This window comes from Mirounga leonina, unplaced genomic scaffold (assembly GCF_011800145.1).
Source record: "Mirounga leonina isolate KUSES-001 unplaced genomic scaffold, KU_Mleo_1.0 Mir_175, whole genome shotgun sequence".
NCBI lineage: Eukaryota > Metazoa > Chordata > Mammalia > Carnivora > Phocidae > Mirounga > Mirounga leonina.
Window position 1 is genome coordinate 22,158,857 of NW_023270453.1, and position 10,881 is coordinate 22,169,737.

The 10,881-nt window shown below is 64.4% G+C and overlaps 2 protein-coding genes across 3 annotated transcripts in view; one reads left to right on the forward strand and one right to left on the reverse strand.

The window, feature by feature from the left end:
• Positions 1-4,667, forward strand: part of CACNA1H (calcium voltage-gated channel subunit alpha1 H) — a 60,096-nt gene extending 55,429 nt beyond the window's left edge. For both annotated transcript variants that reach the window (XM_035021870.1, XM_035021871.1), the window contains 5 exons: positions 300-378; positions 1,371-1,492; positions 1,602-2,019; positions 2,105-2,268; positions 2,859-4,667. In XM_035021870.1, coding sequence (XP_034877761.1) covers positions 300-378; positions 1,371-1,492; positions 1,602-2,019; positions 2,105-2,268; positions 2,859-3,866 — 1,791 coding nt within the window. In that variant the 3' untranslated portion in view covers positions 3,867-4,667. The remainder of the gene's footprint in view (positions 1-299; positions 379-1,370; positions 1,493-1,601; positions 2,020-2,104; positions 2,269-2,858) is intronic.
• Positions 4,668-8,900: 4,233 nt separating this feature from the next.
• On the reverse strand, positions 8,901-10,586 carry LOC118021920 (tryptase-like). The gene is made up of 5 exons (XM_035022414.1): positions 10,328-10,586; positions 9,993-10,164; positions 9,607-9,872; positions 9,282-9,445; positions 8,901-9,207 (listed from the first exon to the last, which is right to left on the reverse strand). The coding sequence occupies exons 1-5, from the start codon at positions 10,386-10,388 to the stop codon at positions 9,043-9,045; spliced, it is 828 nt and encodes a 275-aa protein (XP_034878305.1). The 5' UTR covers positions 10,389-10,586; the 3' UTR covers positions 8,901-9,042.
• Positions 10,587-10,881: the final 295 nt, after the last annotated feature.

The window sequence follows — 10,881 nt, forward strand, 5'->3', positions numbered from 1 at the left end:
TGAAGAGCAGAGTAGCTGCCGGCAGTGGGGTCTGCGGTCCAGGGTGCAGGGGGGGTGTGAGGAGAGCAGGGACAGAGGTGGGGGTGCGGGGGGGCTTTGGGTGTCGGGCGGGACAGGAGCCCCGGGGGTCACAGCTCCAGTGCCTGGAGGGATGGGTCCAGAACAGGGCTCCAAGGCAGTGTCTGGGAGCCTGTGGGGAATGTGGGTGAGGGTAGCGAGGTGGGGCGCCAGGTGCCAAGTGCCCAGCAGGTGGGGGCCGAGGCGGCCCCTGACCTCATTCTGCTTCTTTCCTTGTGTAGGTAGGGAACCTCGGCCTACTTTTCATGCTCCTGTTTTTTATCTATGCTGCCCTGGGGGTGGAGCTGTTTGGGAGGCTCGGTGAGTGTGCACAGCCTCGCCCACGCGCATGAGGCCCTTGGGGCGCCGGCCAGGCAGACGCGGGGTGTGGGCCTCCTGCCACATCCTCCCCTGGCCCAGCCCCCATCAGCCCTTCACTGCCCAAGAGCAGCACGGATGGCAGACACACGCGGGAGCATCTGCACACGTGCACGCACGCACGCACACACGGGCTCACGCCCCAGCTGGGGGCACAGAGCCGCACCTGAGCACGAGAAGTACGCACCGGCCATATGCACCCACAAACCCGTGCACGAGTCTCCCTGAGCTTCATGTGCTCCTCTGCCTCCTAATTGTCCTAATTGTCACTAAGGGTGTCCCTCATCCCTCAGGCCTAAGTCTCTGGGCAGGGAGCCGGTGGGGCTTCTGTGACCACCCAGCCCCTGCAGGATCTCCTGAGCACCTGGTCTAGCTGAGCAGCCTCCAGGGCGGGACTGCCCATGAGGTGGCTGACGAGGCTCTCCCAGCTCAGGTCTGCCCAGAGCTCAGCAGCTGGTGCCCCAGACCCCAGGCCCGACGAATCCTGGCCTGGCCCGTCATTCACCATGCCTCCTACTCCAAGGCAGCCCTGTCCTGCTGCTGAGGCCTGAGGGCGTGCTGACCCCACAGGCAGGCCTGGGGAGCATGGGTGCTATCTGCTGGGGCTGAGCCAGAACCGGCTGCCACGGCGGACTTGGCCTGTGTACCCACAGAGACCGTGTCCATCTGGAAAGCCCCAAGTCTGAGGCTAGGGCTCCAGGCCAGGCCCAGAGGCAGCCTCTGTGGCTGCGAGAGGAGCAGTCCTGTCCCCACCCCACGCCCACTTCGAAAGGACACGGTCTTCACAGAGGCCAGGGCCCTTTACCCCAGGAGAGCAGGACCTTCTCCCCGGGGTAGGGCAGGGCCCACAGTGGGTCAGCGTGGTCCCCGGGGCCCGGGGTATGCACTGCCCCTGCCGCGCCCACGGGCTGACTGGGCGAGGGTCTCCCCGGCAGAGTGCAGTGAGGACAACCCCTGTGAGGGCCTGAGCCGGCACGCCACCTTCTCCAACTTCGGCATGGCCTTTCTCACGCTGTTCCGCGTGTCCACGGGGGACAACTGGAATGGGATCATGAAGGTACCAGCCCGAGCCCGGCGGCGGCCCCCCCACCAGCCGGCACCCCACACGGGTGGGCGGGGAGGCGGGGCGCCCAGCACCGCCCTTCAGCCGCCCGCCCCGCCCTCAGGACACGCTGCGGGAGTGTGCCCGCGAGGACAAGCACTGTCTCAGCTACCTGCCCGCTATCTCCCCCATCTACTTCGTCACCTTCGTGCTGGTGGCCCAGTTTGTGCTGGTGAACGTGGTGGTGGCCGTGCTCATGAAGCACCTGGAGGAGAGCAACAAGGAGGCCCGCGAGGACGCAGAGCTGGACGCCGAGCTGGAGCTGGAGGTGGCGCAGGGGCCGCCCGCCTGCCCCCGGCCCGTGGCCCAGCACAGCCCAGACGCCCCCGGCTTGCTGGTGGTGCGCAAGGTGTCGGTGTCCAGGATGCTGTCCCTGCCCAATGACAGTTACATGTTCCGGCCCGTGGCGCCCGCCTCGGCCCCACACCCCCGCCCGCTGCGGGAAGCGGACGTGGAGATGTGCTCGGGCGCGGCCGCTGCAGGTACGGCCCCTCCAGGTGGCCCGGGGACTGGGGCAGGCCTCAGGTAGGGTAGTAGCCGCTGAGGGCACCTGCTTTCCTGCCCCAGGCCCAGTGACCTCCGCACACTCCCCGCCCGTGGAGCCCTGCACCTCTCTCCAGGTCCCCTCGGCGGCCACGCTCTCCCCGGCCAGGGACAGCGACACTCTCCATGCCCTGTCCCCTCAGGGTGCAGCCCGCTCCCCCAGCCTCAGCCGGCTGCTTTGCACACAGGTAGGAGAAGCTGCCCCAGTCCTGCAGCCCAGGCCTGGGGGTTCTTCTGTTGTTCCCCCCGACCATGTGAAGGGTGAGGGACAGGGACACCAGAGAAGAGAGTAGGAGCATGTCCCTGGAGCCTGAGACAAAGTGCAGGGCCTTGGGGACCACACCTTCTCAGGCGGCAGCCTCAGTGCCTTGCAGCACCCTGAGCCTTGCCTGCACCCACAGACCTCCCTCCAGCCCCACAGCTTCGGACCCTCTCCCTCCCCCCGACCCCTGTCCTTGGGGTGGTGGTGGGCAGGGTGAGGCTCTGCCCACAGGAGTTCAGGCCCCCAGCCCTCTGTCCTCACCATCCCACGGCACGACCAGCGCTGGTGGTGAGCACCTGGCAGGCTGGTCCTGAGCGGTGTATTCGGCACGGGCGGGGCTGGGGCACAGAGCGTCCCCCCCAGTGGCTCCCAGCCACATCTCAACCTGATCCCTAGGCTCGGGGGTCATAACTCCAATCTGGGGCTTCTCTGGGGAGTGCCATTCCTGCATCCCTGGCTGCCAACTGGGTTCTGCCTGACCTCGTTCCTCATCGGATCCTGGGTCCTTCCTTGCAGGAGACCATGCGCACCGACTCGCAGGAAGGGCATGTTAATGGCCCCAGGGACAGCGGCCCGGGCTGGGGGGAGCCTGGCAGGAAGACCCCTGTGAGGCAAGCGTCCCTGGGGGCCTCCATACGGTCCCCACCCCGGTCCCCGCGGCCCAGCAGTGTCCGCACCCGCAAGCACGCTTTCGGGCAGCGCTGTGTCTCTGGCAGGCCACTGGCCCCAGGAGGGGAGGAGGCTGAGGCCCCGGATCCTGCCGACGAGGAGGTCAGCCATATCACCAGCTCGGCCCTGAGCCCCGCAGCCTCACCCACTGCCCGAGGAGGGGGAGGCAGTGACCCGGACCTGAGGAGGTTCTACAGTGTGGACACCCAGGGCTTCCTGGACAAGCCCGGCCAGGCAGATGAGCAGAGGCGGTCCTCCGGGGAGCAAGGGGGTGGGGATGGCCACCTGGAGGGCAGGGAGGCAAAGGCTCGGGCCCCGGAGGCCGAGCCAGCCTTGGGGGCACGCAGGAAGAAGAAGATGAGCCCGCCCTGCATCTCCGTAGACCCCCCAGTGGAGGATGAGGGCACAGCTCGGGCCCCAGTGGCCGAGGGCAGCAGCACCACTCTGCGGCGGCGGACCCCGTCCTGTGAGGCCATGCCACACAGGGACTCCCTGGAGCCCATGGAGGGGGCAGGGGTGGACCCTGCCGCCAGGGGGGAGCGTCGGGCCCAGGCCCCCTGCCGTGCAGAACACCTGACCGTCCCCAACTTTGCCTTTGAGCCGCTGGATGCGGGGGGCCCTGGCGGAGACCCGTTTTCAGACGGTGGCCATAGTATGGCCCCAGAACCCAGGGCTTCCTTTTCAGGGGCCACGGTGCCTCCTGAACCCCACAAAACAGAGCCTCCCGTGCCCTCCAGTGACCCCCCAGAGAAGGGGCGGGGGCTGCACCTCAAAGTCCTCCAGAGCCCCCCAAAGAAAGCAGGGTCTCCCCCAGCCACCCCCACCCTGGGTAACAGTGTAAACAGGCCCGTGTAGCTCAGGGCATGGTGCCACACAGGTTTTAGCAGTGGGGTTGGGGTGCACCCAGCAGGGTGGCAGCCCCGGGCAGGGCTGTGCGTGGACCCCAGCGCGGGCCCTGCTGCGGCGGAGAGGCCCGTAAGGCTGTCCGCCCAGGGAGGGAGGCGGACACTGGGTCTGGGCAAAGCAGAACAGGGAGGAGCCCCTCAGCCTATGAGCCTCCATCTGGTGGATTCAGGTTTGGGTTTTTCCGAGTTTCGTCACCATGGTCTGAGGCCGTGCCAGCGCCCAGTCAGGGGTCCCCTGACAGCCGCTGTGTCCCTGCAACAGGGATCAGGAAACGACCAGAAGGAGGCAGTCCAAGGCTACCCAGCAGAGCCCTGTTCTCACGCCCACTTACTTTTCTAGGGAACACGTGCTTGGGGCCACCTGTGCCCTCCTGGGTGGCAGCTTGGTCCCCGAGGCCGCCACACCCATGCTCACTGTCCCTCAGTCTGAGTTCTCACCTGTCCGCCCCACTCCTTGTCACTGTCTCCCCAGCTCCCTTCTGGGCCCACGCCCCACCATTCTGCCCTCGGGTATTCCAGACGCGCCCACGTCGCAGGGGCGTGGGGTCCGTGCAATAAAGTCCCCCGCCGCTGCCGGCGGCCCCGCCTGCACCTGGGCAGAGCGGTGCCCGCCAATGCCCCTGTGTTTCGTGGACCTTTCTTTTATAAATTCAGGTTAAACATTGCAATAATCTGATACAGGAAATTTGGCTTCTTAAGGGAAGGGACAGCAGGGGTGGGGGCCAAGCAAAGCGGAATAAATACTAACTTATTTAAGAAATGCGTTGGATTACCACCGGCAGGATCCGTATCCCCGCAAGGGAGCGTGGCCAGCCTGTTGCCTTGCCAAGAGCAGGGCTCGGTGATGCGGGCCTGCGGCCAGCTCCGGCACTAGCCCTGGGGTCCCTGCAGAGGCTTGACCTGTCTCCTCTGGTGGCCGAGGGAGGAGCCAAGTTCACAGCCCTGACCTTTGACCGGCTGGGCGCCCTGCTGCCCTCTCAGGGCCCAGGGCTCGTGCGAGGCATGAGAGCGGGTACAGATGGGCCCAGACAAGGTAGAACTTGAGATCCCTTGAGAGTCCCACCGGCGATGGCTGTGACCATGCTGGCTGGTGGCCAAGCCCAGTGCAGACCAGCTCCAGGGTGGGGTCCAGGCCCTTCCCTTCCAGCCACGTAGCAAAGCAGGAGCCCGCCGTGGCCTACCATAGCCTCCTCAGGGGTGGTCTGAGTTGTGGGAAGCCCCACCTGGCTGCGGCCAGAGCCCCTCTGCTCTGACCCCAGTGGGCAGGGCAAACACCAAGGCCTACAGGGTCTCTCTCTCATCTCAGCCCCCAGGTTCACCCCAATCTCTCTCGGCCCACAGCTTCCCTGGGGCCGGGGTGTCCAGTTGAGGGGCTTCAGCTCCATGATTGATTGGAAAAGTGACCCTAGCTGGAGGTCCACAGAACTTGCAGATGCCCCCTGCCCTCCCCCCAGCCGCTCACTGGGTCCCCCACCAGGCACAGCCGGCTGAGCAGGAGACCAGTGTCCCAGATCCATGATGTCTGTATCCTGCAGGGTTGGGGGGCTGCCCTGAGCCCTGCATGTGCTTGGTCTGAGGTGGGTCAGGGAGGGCCGTACACCTGCTGCGCAGGGCAGGAGGGCGCAGGATGAGGGGGGAGCTGAGGGGCAGGCCCCACTTGCTTCTGCACACCCCGAAGATGGGTCTTACCTCCCTTTGTCCCCCCCCCCCCATGCATCCTGTCACCTGGCGATAAGTGGCTGGCTCAGGGACACACAGACCACAGCAGGACCAGGTCAGGTCAGATCCAAGGTGCCCTGTGGACAAACCCACCTTTTCTCCTCACCCGGGCAGGGGTGGGGATCAGTGCTCCCTACTTCCAGGAAGCCATCCCCAGACTCCCCGTCCCCACACCCAGCCTGTGTTCCTGTGGTCTCCACCACAGATCAGATGGGCACAGCGCCCAGCTGTCCGGCTCAGATCAGGCCCTTCCTAACCGTCCTCTGTGTGGCCGGGGCCTCATGACCGAGCCGATTAGGGGCCCTGGGAAGGGCTGGACTTTCCTGCACCCACCCCCAGTTCCCTGCCCAGCTCCAGGTCACAGCCCAGGTGGGAAGGTCCCTCTGAGACCCTCCAGGTCAGCGATCCCCTCTTAGAGGTGGGGAAACTGAGGGACGGGGTGGTTGTGTGACGATCTTCCAGGATGTGGCTTCTCGGATGTCCCCCTCCTACCAGGAGCTGAGACTCAAAAGGCGTGTTGAGTGTTTGTTCTGATGAAGGACAACAGTGGCGTGGCCTCCGTATGCAGGGTCTGTGCTGAGCCTACGATGGCCCCACACCTAGAGGGTGGGCCTTGGGAAAGGGGGATCTGCCCCTGTCAGCCTGGTTGGGTGGCAGCAGTGTTGGGCCCAAGCCACCCCTCTTGGAGCCCAGGGGCCCTGATGTCACCCAGTGTTGGGGAGCAGGGCAGGTCTGGAGGAGCCCAGCCCCTGACTCCTGAACCCCTAATGTCATCCTGGGGTCAGGGCCCTCACCTGTCCTGGCTCAGTTCACCTCCCCTAGTGGGGACCCTTCTCCCCAACTGTACCCCCTCACTCGGCTCCTGAGGGGTGTCCTGTGCCGAGGTGCCCTCCTCCCCTGGCCCTGTAGATACCCTCCCAGTCCAGCGGGGTCTCCTGTTGCCCAGTGAAGGTAGTGGGAGGGTCGACCCCCCAGGTCTGCTCGGTCTCAGCCTGACCCCGCGGAGGGCGGCCTGGCTTACCTGATACAAGGTCTCTCGCCTTCCCCTGCTTGAGTGGGTCTGAGTTCCTCAGCTCCCTGGGCCAGATAGGGGAAGCCGGGGGGTCTGAGGCCCCCTCCCCACTCCCCAAGTTGGGACCCTCACCCACATCTCAAGGAATCCAGGGGCTTCCAGATCTCGTCCCTTGGTCTCTCCCCTGCACGACATGCTTTTAAAGTCTTAAGTGTAGGGGCGCCTGGGGGTGCAGGTGGTTGAGCCCCCGACCCTTGGTTTCGGCTCAAGTTGTGATCTCAGGGTGGTGAGATTGAGCTCCAGGACAGCTCCGCACTCAGCAGGGAGTCTGCTGGAGCTCCTCCTCCTTTCTCTGCCCTTCCCCCACTCATTCTCTCTCTCTCTCTCCCTCTCTCTCTCTCTCTCTCTCTCTCTCTCAAATAAATAAGTCTTTAAAAAAAAAAAGGCCTGAGTGTACGTATATGAGGCTGGCATCGAGGGAGTGTGACCCCAACGCGGTGAGGTGGCAGGGAGGGGGGAGAAGGAGGGAAGTTTCCAGGTTCTTACCTTTCATGGTCTTAGGATGGGCATGTATAACAGCTGTCATTAAAGAAATCAAAGCTAAAAAGGGAAAACGAAGAGGTTGAGCACGTCGTCTGTCATGGTGGTTACATCAGAGTGAGGGCTCTGTGGGTGTCAGACCACGCAGACCAGGCCCCACTGCCTTCCCGTGTCCTGGGATGGCTCCCGATGCCCCTCTGTCCCCCGGCACCCCCATCCCCCGCACCTCTGTGTCCCGCACCCTGAGCAGGCTGCAGGAACAGAAGTGAGGGCTGGAGAAGGAAGCTGCTGGATCATTTCAGAATCTCCCCTGCTAAGGACAGGGGTCATTTCTAGAGACTCCGTAGATTAAATGTGTATCTTTGCATCTGACAAGTGGGAGGAGAGAGGCGAATGTTGATCTAGAAAGTTCTGGCCTGAAGAGCCCAGAAAACTCCCGAAAAGTTGGTGTTGATTTAGTTCTCCATACGTTCATGTGCGTAATTGTGTCTAAACAGAAAAGCTGAGGGCCAGGAGAACATGGACTTCCAAAGACAAAGGTTAGCACCCTACTTTATAGGAGGACCCGAAAATGAAGAGCCTGCAACGCAGAATTACTCAGTTGGCGAAGGACAGTTTGCACAAGCGGCTGTCAATTGCCGGTGGGCCTGGAGGGCAGCACTCCGCCCGGGGCGGGCCGGCCAGTGGCAGTCCCCGTCGGGCAGACCTGGCTTCCAGGAAACAGGCCGTGTGGCTGCCAGGAGCCTGAGGAGCTGCCGCCACGTAGTCCTGCGTGCTAAGAAGCAATCCTGAGTGGGAGGCAGCTCAACATAGGAACCTCGCCTGCGTGTCACCCTAGAACATCCATAGATGGGGCGACTGTGTGCTGGGGGAGGGGGAGGGGCTCAGATGTCCCTGTGCTGCACGTGGACAACCTTCCCCTCCCCCGCCGAGGGCAAGGGCTCCACCGGTTGAAGGGACTCCTGTCACCCGAACTCATGGAAATACAACCTATACACTGGATGAGACGCCACCACCCAGTCCAGCGTGGAGGTCTGCAGGGTGGGGTGGAACGGGCGCTCTCCCCTCCACTGTGGGGGGCGGGGGGCGGGGCGTGTGAAAGCCCGTGGCCTCATCTAGAGAGTGGAGAACGCGCAGGCCCCAGACCGCAGCAGCCACCAACCTGCACACGCCGCAGACACTGGGGGGTGGGCACAGGAATGACCACAGCCACCTGGTCCTAAGACCCCGAACACAGCCCGAGCGGGCACGGCAGAAGTGGGCGCAGCTGTGACACGTGACCATGTGCGGGGAAAGCGAGGCTCCAGGGGGCATCACACTCGATGACACTCAGCCAAAGGTGAGCATGAGCCCCAACGCCCCACCTTCCCCGTGGATGCACGGTGTCAGCGGGGGGATAACGGTGCGCGAGAGGAGGGGGGACGGGGTGTTGGGGCGGTGCCCACTCTCAACCCCATTGCAGTGCCTTTTCAATGGTCCACATTGCTCTCCCCGTCCCAAATGCATGATGTCACTCCCCAGGAGAAGGAAGCCATGAGCTGAGAATGGGCTCTTGTCTGAGGGTCTGGGCAGGGGGCATCTCACAGCAACCCCCACACCCCGTGCTCAGGCCCCACGGTGACGGCAGCTACACCAGGCTGTATCCTGGACCCCTTCCCTGTCCCTCGGTGACCCGCACAACCAGAGCCGCAGTGACAACCACGTCTGCTTCCATGCGCTTTAATGAGGATTCGCGCCCACCGGGGCTCCCCGGACAGGGCACGGGGAAGGTGGGCAGGACACCGCCTGCCAGTGTTGTGGGACAGTAGTGGGCTTTCTTCTCCGCCAATCCAGGTGGCAGCTCCAGGGCCTGGGCTCAGGGCTCTTCGGGAACATACTGGCGGATCCAGTCCAGGTAGTAGGTGACCCGGGTGTAGATGCCGGGCCTGTTGGGCTGAGCACAGCCGTCGCCCCAGCTGACCACGCCTGCCTGCAGCCAGGTGCCACTCACCTTGCAGACCAGGGGCCCTCCGGAGTCGCCCTGGAGAGGGGACAGGTCAGTGGGGGCTCAGGAGGCGGGGCAGGCGGGGGCTGAGGGGGTAGGTGCAGGCTCACCTGGCAGGAGTCCTTCTTCCTGTTCCCAGCGCACAGCATGTCCTCACGGATGATCTGTATCTTGTCCCCCGTGTTGAGGCCAGAATGGTACTGCATGTCACAAATGCTGTTTTCCACAATGGGCACCTTCACCTGCTTCAGGGGGAACGGCGGTGGGAGGGGCGCTGGGGAGAGAGGCGAGCACGCGACGTCAGGAGGGAAAGCCACTCGTGCCCTGAGCGGGCCGCTGGGGACCCTGACCCCCCCGGGGGGGGGCCCAGAGGCTGGGTCAGGGATGTGACCCACCCCTGCTCACCCCAGCCCTCCTGCTGGCCCTGATGCTCACTTCCACTGTTCACATCCCCCCAGCCTGTCACCCAGCATGGCGTTCCCGTGGGGAAGGTCTCCGATGCAGAGGGCAGGGTGACCGGCTGGACGTGGGGGGAGATGTTGACGGGGTCCTCAAGCTCCAGCAGGGCAATATCTGCCCCGTTCTCGATTATGTAGTAGTCGGGGTGCATGATGACCCGGTTGACGGGCAGCAACCTGTCCTGGTAGTAGAGGTGCTGCTCCCTCAGCTGCACCCTGATTTCTGAAGGATACGTGATGGCCCTGGGGAGAGCAGGCGGCCACTCAGGGGGCCTGAGCAGGCTGCTGGCCCCCCGGGCATGTGGGTGGAGCCCCGGCCCCACCCGGCCCCACCCGGCCCCACCCGGCCCCGGAGCCACTCACGGTCCCATGCAGTGTGCGGCGGTCAGCACCCACTGTGGGTGGATGAGGGAGCCCCCACAGACGTGCCTCCAGTACCCGTGGTGGACTCTCAGGCTCACCTGCCAGGGCCACCTATTCCCAGGGGCTTCCTGGCCCCCTACGATGCCCATTCGCTCCAGCACCTGGCCTGAAGCTGGGGTCAGAAGCGCCTTTAGCACAGGGCACAGCCTGGCCCCGGGCTCAGCTGTTCCCTGTGCCCCCACGACCCCGGGCTTCTCGGCACCCGTCCACCCAATCATCACGGGGCATGTAGGGTGAGGGGGCAGGGACGGGGCTGGACCACGGTTAGGACTCACCAGGGGACGCGTGGACCAGGCTCCCCAGGAGGGGCAGCACCAGCACCAGCAGACTCAGCATCTGAAAGGAGCAACGTGGGGGGGCAGCAGGGCCAGGCTGGGGGTCTGCAGGGTACGACGTGCAGATGGAGTGGGGCCCCCCGGGACCAGGGGTCAGTCAAGGCCTGGGGGTCTGGGTTTCGATGCTCTGGATCTGGGGCTCCTCTGCTCTGCTCCACAGCAACACCCAGATGTTGGGTTCTCGGGGTGGGGGGCTTATCTTGGCCGACCACTGGTGCTATGAACCCAGCCCACTCTCCCCTGCCCATTTATCCTTCCTGGCCAGGAGGCGGTCAGAGGAGGAGCCTTGCATCCTCCAATCCAGAGTGAAGGAAGTGGATGATTCAGATGAAGGTCGTCGTACGACATGTGTCCCCACCACCCAGACACCCATCTGGGTCCACAGGCCCCAAGGGTGGGCATACAGCCAAGCAGAGGACTAGTCAGCCCCCCCTCCAAGGGGGGCATGGCTTCCTAGGCTCTGGATGGCTAAGATGCCTACCAGTCTGCATGCA

What these genes read in the sequence shown, in the direction of transcription:
- LOC118021920 (XM_035022414.1), bottom strand. Translation starts at nt 10,388, where the DNA reads ATGCTGAGTCTGCTGGTGCTGGTGCTGCCCCTCCTGGGGAGCCTGGTC. An exon ending in GCCGCACACTGCATGGGACC is followed by an intron (nt 9,873 to 9,992) that starts GTGAGTGGCTCC and finishes TGCTCTCCCCAG; the next exon opens with GGCCATCACGTATCCTTCAG. An exon ending in GGGGGATGTGAACAGTGGAA is followed by an intron (nt 9,446 to 9,606) that starts GTGAGCATCAGG and finishes CTCTCTCCCCAG; the next exon opens with CGCCCCTCCCACCGCCGTTC.